Source organism: Micropterus dolomieu, linkage group LG06 (genome assembly GCF_021292245.1).
Source record: "Micropterus dolomieu isolate WLL.071019.BEF.003 ecotype Adirondacks linkage group LG06, ASM2129224v1, whole genome shotgun sequence".
Classification (NCBI taxonomy): domain Eukaryota; kingdom Metazoa; phylum Chordata; class Actinopteri; order Centrarchiformes; family Centrarchidae; genus Micropterus; species Micropterus dolomieu.
The window spans coordinates 25,757,543-25,768,283 of record NC_060155.1 but is presented as its reverse complement, the minus strand read 5'-3'; the positions used below and the strand labels follow the sequence as shown (position 1 = coordinate 25,768,283).

The 10,741-nt window shown below is 38.5% G+C and overlaps 1 protein-coding gene across 3 annotated transcripts; it reads right to left on the bottom strand.

The window, feature by feature from the left end:
• Positions 1–1,352: 1,352 nt before the first annotated feature.
• Positions 1,353–10,426, bottom strand: LOC123972475 (LIM/homeobox protein Lhx8-like). Of its 3 annotated transcripts, XM_046051992.1 has the most exons (9): positions 8,988–9,006; positions 8,761–8,889; positions 8,291–8,449; positions 7,401–7,522; positions 5,529–5,749; positions 4,091–4,194; positions 3,210–3,305; positions 2,927–3,107; positions 1,353–1,930 (listed from the first exon to the last, which is right to left on the bottom strand). In XM_046051992.1, the coding sequence occupies exons 2-9, from the start codon at positions 8,833–8,835 to the stop codon at positions 1,854–1,856; spliced, it is 1,035 nt and encodes a 344-aa protein (XP_045907948.1). In that variant the 5' UTR covers positions 8,836–8,889; positions 8,988–9,006; the 3' UTR covers positions 1,353–1,853. The 3 variants fall into 3 exon arrangements, with proteins under 3 accessions (XP_045907948.1, XP_045907949.1, XP_045907947.1); XM_046051993.1 differs by lacking the exons at positions 8,761–8,889; positions 8,988–9,006 and adding an exon at positions 10,233–10,426; XM_046051991.1 differs by having other exon boundaries at positions 8,761–9,055.
• Between the last annotated feature and the right edge of the window lie 315 nt (positions 10,427–10,741).

The following is a 10,741-nucleotide window of genomic DNA, read 5'->3' as shown; positions in this document are numbered from 1 at the left end:
TTTCCTTATACTTACATTCCCTATAGCTATAATATACACTAGTTAAATCGGCATTCTTGTTATTGCGTTTAATCTCAAGTAGTTCCAAATCTACACATTGCTCTCCTGTCCACCCAAAACTTGTTTTTTGTGTTGTCTGCTTCTCCCAGCACGTCTGCAGCACCCTTTTTGCTGGATGGCTATCTCCATGCCCTCTTAAATTGACCCAATAATTAGCCCCCAGCTGCTTCCTCCTCAACCACAATGGCATTTCACCTGCTTCTACTTGGAGAGCACATACTGGGGAGGTTCTAACCGCTCCTATGAACTCCTCTTAAAGCCCGAGCTTGTATAACATCCAGGTCTGCTAACACAGATTTGGCTGCTGAACCATATAAAATACTCCCATAGTCTAACCTTGATCTTATTAAGGCTATATATATATGTATGTATTTCAGCAATGCTACTTACTGATTGTATGGGGTGGACAGGTGTCTTTATGCAGCTAACGACCTCAAACAGGTGCATCTAATTTAGGATAATAAATGGAGTGGAGGTGGACATTTTGAACGCAGACTAACAGGTCTTTGAGAGTCAGAATTCTAGCTGATAGACAGGTGTTCAAATACTTATTTGCAGCTGTATCATACAAATAAATAGTTAAAAAATCATACATTGTGATTTCTTGATATTTTTTTTTTTTTTTAGATTGTCTCTCACAGTGGACATGCACCTACGATGACAATTTCAGACCCCTCCATGATTTCTAAGTGGGAGAACTTGCAAAATAGCAGGATGTTCAAATACTTATTTTCCTCACTGTATATATTTTTTTAAACTGTAATTGCAATTATAAATGGGGACAATTAACAGGAGGAGTTAAGCTCCACATTCGGTGAAACACTAACAGAGAGAGCAGAGGACAGAATCAGCACCCTTAAATGACACAAATTATAAGAAATTGCATCCACATTTTGAGAGACTATTATATTTGCATTTTACAGTTTTAAATGTTACCAAGAAATATACAAAGCTTTTTGGTGCAGCCATGAACTTTAATTTCCAGCATCTCAAATTAATGTGAAAGTCTATCTATTCCCAGTGTGCAGTCCATACATGGCTTCTAGTGGCATCTAACATTCACAATCTGAGGACACGCATTGTATTGCTTTTTGTCTGTGCTTAACACATTAACAAGTGTTTATCCAAAATTAGACATGTGGATGTTTTGGGAACAACAGTCTTAGGCACTGCAAGTGAAGAACAGTTCAAATAACATGTTTATACACATTTGTTTTGTCAATAACAGAGTAAGGAATGGCAGAATCTATGTATGATCTGCAGTGGTAATAATTCGCAATATAAACCAATACTGAATTTTCTTTAGTAGTCTTTATAGAAGAGCAACCATCAGATTCTCTCTTGTAGGTGCCCAAACTGACATTTGTATTATCCTCAAACACATCTTTTATAAACATTAAATGAAAACCAAATCTATACTCAGTTTTACATCATTTTCAAACAAAGTGCTTATCTCATCATATTCTCCAAATAAATTAAATACAAAGTAATTCGTAACGCATACATATTAACCAAAGTTTCATGTCACATACCAATATTTTTACATAACATTTTCAATCAACAACACTTATTTTCCCACATTTAAATCTATGTATGATTGGATGAAATTAATTCAGTCATTAACAAATAGATCTTTTGTCCGCTCACACATTAGGCCGGGAAAATTTAACAAATTCATTGCTGTTACTGTGCTGACAGCTTATGAATTAAAGTCATCCAATTCTCACTGTTTTTCCTCTTCATCTTCCCATCAACCAATCATTGTCCTCAGTTTTCAGTAGGCGGGCTGTAGCTCAGGCATGGCTGACTGGCAGTTGTGTCAGTGAATGGGATATGAGCGGCTGAAGCAAAAGTGGGTCTGGAGGTTGGACTAGAGAAGTAAAAAAAATATATATTTATACATGAAAAAACAATTATGAATGAACCACAGAGACTGTACTGCAGAGATGAACGATTAATCGTTTTCAAATCGAAATTGCAATTTGAAAGAACACGATCAACTAATCGTGAAGGCGGCGATTAAAATGTAGGTTAATTACACAGCGCATCTGACCCGTTTTATACAGTCATGCAGTTACAGATTCATTCCGATGTCATCCTTGTGTGAAAGACCTGCTCGCCAATCACAATCGCCATGCTTGTACTGTTACGGTCCTACTCACCAATCAGAGCGGGCACAGGGCGTGTTCATTTTACAACAACAAACAAAACTGGAGGAAAACGCGGAATGGCATCAGGCAAACAGATACAGGCAGTGGCTGTGCTGCGTTTTGTTCCGGCATCAACTCATAGTGAAGTGTTTCAGCAGCAAAGTGTTTAGCTGCCAAACGTTGTTGATGTGTTGTTAATTTGTCATTTTGTCTGCTTTAACTATGGATAACAGCTCTCTGTCTGTTCTGCTCTCTGCAGGCTTAAGTTACAGATGCACATTTCACAATAAGAGCGTTTTGCCTGCCTGATTTTGCTGACTTGTTCAGATTTTGTTAATTTGTTGAGCTGTTTTTGTGCTTCTCATGATTAGTAGGCGACGTAGTTAAATTGTATCTTTTTTGTTTGTTTTAACCGTTTATTGTTGATGTGTGACCAGATTCTCTATGCCGTTCTGTGTCTGACTTCCTGCCCAGTTCTTCTGCTCTGTGCTGCTTGATATGGGTTACGTCAAAAATCAACTGGCAGTTATTAGCTAAACTTAAAAAAAAGAAATAAAAAAAGAAATCGCAATATCTGGCAGAAAAATCACTATTAGATTTTTTTCCCCCAAAATCATTCAGCCCTGTTACAATAACTACATGATTTCTAAAAAAAGAAACAATTCTGTATTGTAAAAATTTTCATCAGCACAGGGACGTGTGCATGTATTTCTTACCATCCATATAAGTCAGTGTTGTGAGGAGGGGTGCATCTGGGGAAATATAGGTTGTGTATTGCAGATCCTCCATCAAAGGTGGCGTCAGCTGACCGGCAGCAAGTGATGTCATCATGGTTGAGGAAGAAGGGTTTGGGCTGATGTATTTCTTTTGACGAGCTCGACAGTTCTGAAACCAGACCTGGAGGGAGGAAGAAAGGAGACATAGCTGGTCTAAAAAGTGATACTCTCAATTTTTGAACATTTTTCAGTAAACTGATAGATAAAATGGCATTAGCTTTACCTGAATAACCCTTCGGCTGAGACCAGTCCTCTCTGCCAGTTTCTGGAGAGTCTGGGCATCTGGGTTGTTATCTTTAGCAAACTGACTTTGCATTACCTGCACATGTAGAGACAACAGAGAAGGACATATAGTTGAAATCTAAGTCAAGTTTAATATTGTATTACTTTATAATACTTTAGTAGAGACGACTGCACTGTGTTCAAAAACAATGCATCAATTGTCAATGCCACTAGAGGACAGAAACACATCAAGTCAAGGTGACCAAATATCACTGGCTTATGTTATGACTAACATTGACTACACATTCAGAGCAACATTAGCATTTGTTTGGAATCAAACCTTCCCTCTCATTTTAACTCTAAAATGCTGAACTCTAAGTTTTGAGAATTTTACTTTGATATTTAGCTTGCTGAAATATATTGATTGACATGAGATAACATATATAATACATGCAATACTGAGGCATAGTCATATATTCTCTATAATATAAGTCATGGTATAATCACAATCTACTATCTGTGAGGTTTTTATGCAGAGCCCAAAGGTTACCATTTTTTTTATAATTGATTCTGTTTTAATGTATATAGTCTGCTATGAAGTAGAAGGGAGTGACAAAACAAAATCTCACTCTATAACTTGTTATATTGTGAAAATAAACTTACTTACCTAATCTCATCATACTGTTATTTTAGTAGGAAACCACAGTAACCAGATGTCATGAGCATTTGCTCAAGGGAAAATGTTCATTGGCCATTAGAAATGCACTCAGGACAATTTATCCTATTATTTAATTATCTCTCTGCAGGTGGAATTCGTTGGCCTCACTCTGTTGTGGAAGTCAATGGAATATGACTACAGTCAGAAGGAAGGGTTGGCAGTACCTGTAACTGGTCAACAGTGAAGCTGGTCCTTGCCCTCTTAGCAGGTCTGGGTATGGTGCTGGATTCATCTTTGTCTGCTACTTCTTCATCTACTTTTGGTTGATCTTCAAGACAAGACACAGGGCAGGACATTTTGAAATAAAAGGCCGTGTTTCAGATGAGGTCCTTCTGAAAGTTTGTACTTCAGTAATATCAAAGATGCATACCTGTAGAAAGGCAGCATTGTTCTGAGATCAGGTTGTATTGGCACAATGTGTGTTAGTTGGCATTTTTTTCATTCACTCTGTGATATAGAGTGGCAATGGGAAGATTTGACTATGTCACTACTGAACTGGAGACTTCTGCCACACTGCAATGCTGTATTTACAGTCTTTCATTCATTTTAGTATAGCAGTGGTCATAGTGAGCAGACAGTGGAGATGGCTTTGTTAGATGTGTATTACTGAAAAGGAGATTATGACTTCTCTCCCTTCTTCAGCTCCCTTAGTCTTTTCCTCTCTATGAACAGCGTACACTGCCATCAGAAACTTCAACACAAGCAGCCAAAGCTGACCCATCACAGCCGTTTTAGCCCAGGCGTGTAGTGTATTCATATGACAGAAAAACTTCAGTTACAGAGTATTTACAGCAGCTATGTGTGTGGGCAGACTGTACCACAGTGTTTTTTTCCTCTGTAGAAGCCCTGGGGGCCTCATAGTACTCTTTCTTTAGATGAGAAACGTTTAGGCAAACCTAACGTTTTTTGATATCTTCAAATCCCTATCCATATTCATGGTAGAGAGTTTACGGATAAAAATCAAGATTCCAATGACTGTAAAACTAACTTGTGAAATGATTGTAACCCAAGTAATGCTGCACTAAAATATTAGAAATTTGGAGGTTTCTTTTAGATTTAATTTGCCATTTTCATTTGATTTAAACTAATTGGTAACACTTGTGTGTCTAATTAAAATTTACTCTAACAATAAATATTTTAACAAACACAGATGGAAACACATTTGTTTTTTTTTTATGATCCTCCTGATTAGTTTATTCACCAAAGACAACATTGCTAATCTACTTTAGTTATAAATGACTTGTGCCTTGAGTATTTGGTGTCAATAATTTGGTATCAAAAATCTAAACTGCTCCCTGCAAGTAACCATAGTATAATACAGCGGGTTAACAAGGTTTGTAAATTATTCTGATTAATCTGGGCATACTTTCTGCAAAAACCTCCATAGATAAAACATGTGGTATCTTCTATTCTTTTTTTTGGTAGCCCGTCCGGCTATGCCTGTATGCGAGTCCCTTCCTGTAAAACTGTTGGCTTTGAGGAGAGTGATATAACAGCTGTCTTTTTTACCAACGTGGTGGATAAAAGGGTTTATTTTGACAGAAACAACCAAACCCTTGCTATCTATCCATTTACTTGTCATCCAACCCACCATATACTCACCATTTTCCTTAGCATGTTTGATATTCTCCATCATAATGTCATAGTGTGGCCGGCAGAAGACCCTGTTCTCTAGTAGTCCACATTCCTCCCCAGTGGACAGCTGCCTCTTACAAGATGTGCAGGAGAAGCAGGCCAGGTGGAAGGTGCTGCCTCGGGCCCGACGCACCCAATCACTAGAATGGATGTTCCGGCCACAGCGAGCACAGCGGGTCCCATACCTCCTGAAGAAAGATATGCAACAGATGGAGAGGTGGTGGTGGAGTTTAGTGGAAGAGCTGCAATTAGGTGACTGATCAGTTAGTAATACCTAGTCAAGCAATTAGTCTACAGCACTTGTATAATTGTTATGCAAGTGCGGTTTGTCAGGATCATTTTTATTGTTGAATAGACTCAACGTGCTTACTTAGCTAATAAATATATATTATACAAAGAAACTTTAAATTTTTCCTCTTCAAATGAAAAATCTCTCAACTCTTATTCTGTGCCAATTACATCGACAGATTCTGGGGTTCTCTTGCCCACACAAGACATTTTGAAACAGTCTGCCAAGTACAAGAAAACTCCTTTGCAATAGCTGGGACTATTCACACACACACACACACACGTGTTATGTGGCGGGCAAAACTCACAGCAATGAACTCAGCAATGACAATGAGCTGAGTACCAAATTCAAATTTAAATCAGCTTTATTGCCATGAATGTATAACAACAATATTGCCAAAGCTACATATAAATTACATAAGTAATTTCATACATTTCATTAAATAAGTAAAAACAGTAAAAGTTGTGTTTGTGTGTGTTAATAAAAAATGAAATGAAATACACACACACTATAAATATTCCATACAAATAAATATTAAAAATTAAAATAAATAAATAAAACAGTCAGTGTGTGAGTACCTTGAACCAGAGTGGATGACAAACAGTTTGAGTTATGAAACCTGGCATGGCATATTGGTGTGTGTGTTTTTTTGTGTTGTGTTGAATTTGTGGCTGTCCATCTGATTTTACTAAATGTAAAATGCATGCTTTGGAAGAAGGATGGATGAGAGGGTGGAGCTGGGCAGGCATTGCTACTCCTGACAGGTCACCAATCACATGGTAGCCACACCCTAAAAGCATACCCTGATTTATTAGGACTCTCACTGACTTGAAAGTCAAACGTGAGCTGCAGGCCACTGCAGGGGCAAGGAATAAAAAATGCACTCTGCATGCGTGAGCTTAAACCTAGTTCACACTACACGATTTATAGCCCGATTTGCCGGTCGGCAAGTGTCAGGCTGTGATCGGGAGTAAATCAGCGGCCGCCAGTCATTATGTGTGAACTACTCAACGAATCATCAAAACGGCTCGACGACACATCACTGCCATCTGCCAGATGTCTAGCATGCCAAATATCTGGAAGATATTGTGTTTACTGAGGTAATACATCAGATGAGAAGTAGGGGCATTTTTATAATTAGCTTGCAATGTGACTTCTTTTTACAATCAGTGGAGTCGCCCCCAGCTGGCCATAACAAATAAATGCAGGATTAAGGCACGTCCGCGCTGGCTTCATTTCTCAGACCCAGAGTATCCTGCTTGGATCAAACATTAAAGCGCTTACAGTTTTGTTACATTTAAATTCTTTGTGCCACTTGTTTTTGAACTTCAAGTACACAGATTATCCCCACTGTGAAAATTAGAGACAATACTTCAAGATGATGGAGACTGATCATGTATGTTATTCCAATATGGCAGTGTCATTTAATTATATTCATTTTCTCAAATGTTATTATATTTTTAACTCCTGCACTTTCTTTTCTTATCCAAAGTGCACTTTTGTTTTTACATAACATCACTGGAGATAAAATTGTGTTAGGTCTGACTTACCTAAAGTAGTCAAGTTTGCAGAAAACTTGTTTATCCTTGATGTAGCAGCTCACGTGTCGCCCTAGTGATGTCTGACATACACTGCACGAGAGGCAGCGCACGTGCCAGCAGAAGTTGTTCACCTGAGGTAAGGTAAAAAGATTAACATAATATGGCTTACAAGGGCTACAAGGTAAAATTATAGTTTTTCCTCAATGGAGTCTGGTGTGCTGTTGCGCCCATTTGATTTGATCTGAGATGCTGGTGCTCTAGTGCGACGTTTAGAGGCGGTGGATGTCGCATACAGCTCCTTTAACTGGGCACATTTATGACCTCTTGTACAAGGCCTACCACTGCAGACATATACTGGGTGAGGCCTATCACCAAAGCAAATCGTGTTAAATGAGAAAGTGGTTTTCTTAATAATTTTGGCGACCTGAATGTCAGAGTAATCACGAGTAGACCAAAGTCCAACAATAACCAAAAATAATTTGACTGCAGGTTTTTAGCACTCTGCTGCATTAGTGTGAAGTGAAACATTCAGCTACTATGTGGTCAAATACACGCTATAATTAAGTTAATTAAAAAATAAATTGACAGCCTAAATTGAGAGAAATTTACAAATTAATTGTTTTGTAAAGATCACATTTATTTAACTTTTTAAAGCTATCTAACAGGCTTAAAAACTTTTGCTCAAAAATCTTTGAGTAGGCAAAGTGATACACTTAGTAGAAACTAAGCAAGAAGAAATGTCTTAAAACATAGTGACACTTGACTGAAATAGCCTCAAGCTGTAAACATAACTGCCCTAATATATATATATATATATATATATATATATATATATCCTGTGCATTGTTGTCAAACACATCTTGCTATGATACAGTATAGTATCGAACAGTGAGTCTGACCTTGAGGAGGTATCGGTCAACTATATCTAGGCCGCAGGAGGTGCACAGTGTTTTCCCCTGCAGGGAGGCCACAGGGGGGGCAGAGGAGGAGGAGGAAGAGGAGAGGGAGGACGGGGAGTAGCAGTCCTCCTCGAAAATATCATCAGGCCCAGAGGAACCCTGTAAAAGCGACAGTCTGACAATGTAACAACAGAGTAGCTATGAAAACTTTTTGGGTTTTCAAAATTCTCAAAATAATTTAGAGCGTCGTTCTGAGTGAATGTAGCCTGAAAGCAAAGCAAGGGTCCGAATTTTTAAGGGTTTGTTAGCCTACTAGTTTGGGCATACTTTGTAAGAGTAAAAAAAAAAAGCTACACTTTCTGGTTTTACGTACACATACAATCACGCGCGCTACATTTCATCTTTTCAAACTCTGCCACTTTACCCCACCAGACTTCAGAAGTTGTTACTTAGATGTTGAAAACACCTACTGTGTCGACAAAAACATTCCCATGTTGTAACTGAGTGAAAACAGCCTCCGTCGGTCGCTGTTCTCCCTCCGACATGGTGTCAGTCCAGAGTGATGCGCAAGACCGTGACAACCAAGCACACTGCTGTCCCTTTCACATTTCCATGACAACCACAGTCATTAGCCACACACTAATAAAGGTCACTAAAGCCAAATAGACGTTCAAACATTGTGTAGGCACGTTTGTACCTTTATTTTATTTATGTGCAGTCATATGTCGGGTTAGGACCATCGTAGACTGAAGCGGTCCACATATTCAATTGGTTAATGTTCCCCCCCTCATGATAAATAAAAAACCTCTTTGTGTAAAATGATGAAAGCTTAGCCTACTGGGCGACGTCAGGAGACCGGCCTCGCGCACAGCTGAATGTGATTCTGACTGATTGGGAAAAGCCGCGCACGTGCACCTGATAATTAGCCATCAGCCGGGCGCAGGTGAGTTTTACTCCCCGGTGTGTTCGCCGCATATTAACCTACGCCAGAAAACAGGTCTGACAATGCTGCGTTTTCTAACAATATTTGCAGTTACCTGTAGGCCCTATCCTCGTTCCTAATCTAAAGGTATTTTTGAAATCTAAATATAAACCGTAAACCACCTTGTTTAATAAAGCATATAACGCCAATTGGTTCACGTGCGGAGACCCTTCAAGTTATAAGTTTAGGTGTGAGCAAAGAGGCTGTTGGAATAACTGATCTGTAGACTATTACAAGGCTTTTATCAGATGATGGGTGAATAATAATAATAAAAAAATATATTAATGCAGATACAGTAAATAAGGCCATGATGTAGTCTATTGCACTTTTTTCGGTTTGACTTCTCATTAAGACAGACGGAATATAATTCTTAAATCAACATATAGGCTACTAAATTAGCAAAATCAGAATCAGCTTTATTTGCCAGGTAGGCCTACACATACGAGGAATTTGACTCAGGATTGTACATTGCTCACGATGTAAATAAATTAGTCTAATAAATCCCAAAAGTATTGTCCCTGTAGGCCTGTATCTGATATGAATTTTCGGCCTTTACAGTATGACCTAAATAAATGTCATATCCAATTGCTTTCTATACAATAATATTACTTTAACCTCGACATTGTTAATGTCAGGTTTGTGGTTCAGGTCTATATGTCACCTAGCGTAGGTTGTAGGCTATAAACCTGATGATTCTGAGCACCAGAAATTGGTTAACATTTTATAGATATATAATAGCCTCCTCCAAAATAAAAAAGATATATAGGCTATCATTGTGTTGTGACGTTAAATGCGCAGCAATACGAGAAACTTGAAACATGTAAAACTAATAAAGTTATGTAAACCATTTTAGTTTAGAGTGCTTTAGAGGATTTATTAAATCCACATATAGGCTAGTCAAATCTTTCTGAAATTGTAAAGTAGAGCTATTTATCTACAATATGTTTGCAGGTTACTCACCACGCTGTTGGAGACAGAGTTAAACATGTTCACGGAGCATCTGCCTGCTCCTTCGGTACATTCCCGTCCAGCCAGATGTTTTTAATCCACAGCAGCAGCCTGAACTTGGTGTTTGACACAGTCCACTACTCCAGCGTGTCAACCCACCTGCTTCACCTTTGCTTCTTGCTCTCCTGGTGACTTTGTTCACAGACCACTTGTAAGAGCCTCAACTTTGTTCTAGTCATTTTAAGCAACCCAGCGCACCTCCCACTCTGATGACCCGCCCGCTGCAGCATCAGTGAAAGGTCAGGGTTTTTATTGTGGGGATCAGATGAGCCTCCGTTTTTCTTTCTCTTTATTTCCGTTCTTTCCGTTCTTTTTTATAGATGGGAACATATATGGATGTTACTGTGTCATAATGTAGACATTGGTCTAACGTCACTTGTATCATTAGAGTCCATTAAGGCTGCTGTCATTTAAGAAAATCTAACCTTATTAAAAAGTCAGCTCTCAAAGAGCTTTTCGTG

Bases quoted from the DNA above. Each gene is read 5' to 3' on its own strand.
- LOC123972475 (XM_046051991.1), bottom strand. From the start codon at position 8,835: ATGTCGGAGGGAGAACAGCGACCGACGGAGGCTGTTTTCACTCAGTTA. The intron at 7,523-8,290 runs GTCAGACTCACT...ACCTTACCTCAG, and splicing joins TTGACCGATACCTCCTCAAG to GTGAACAACTTCTGCTGGCA. The intron at 3,108-3,209 runs GTAAAGCTAATG...TCCTCCCTCCAG, and splicing joins TCAGCCGAAGGGTTATTCAG to GTCTGGTTTCAGAACTGTCG.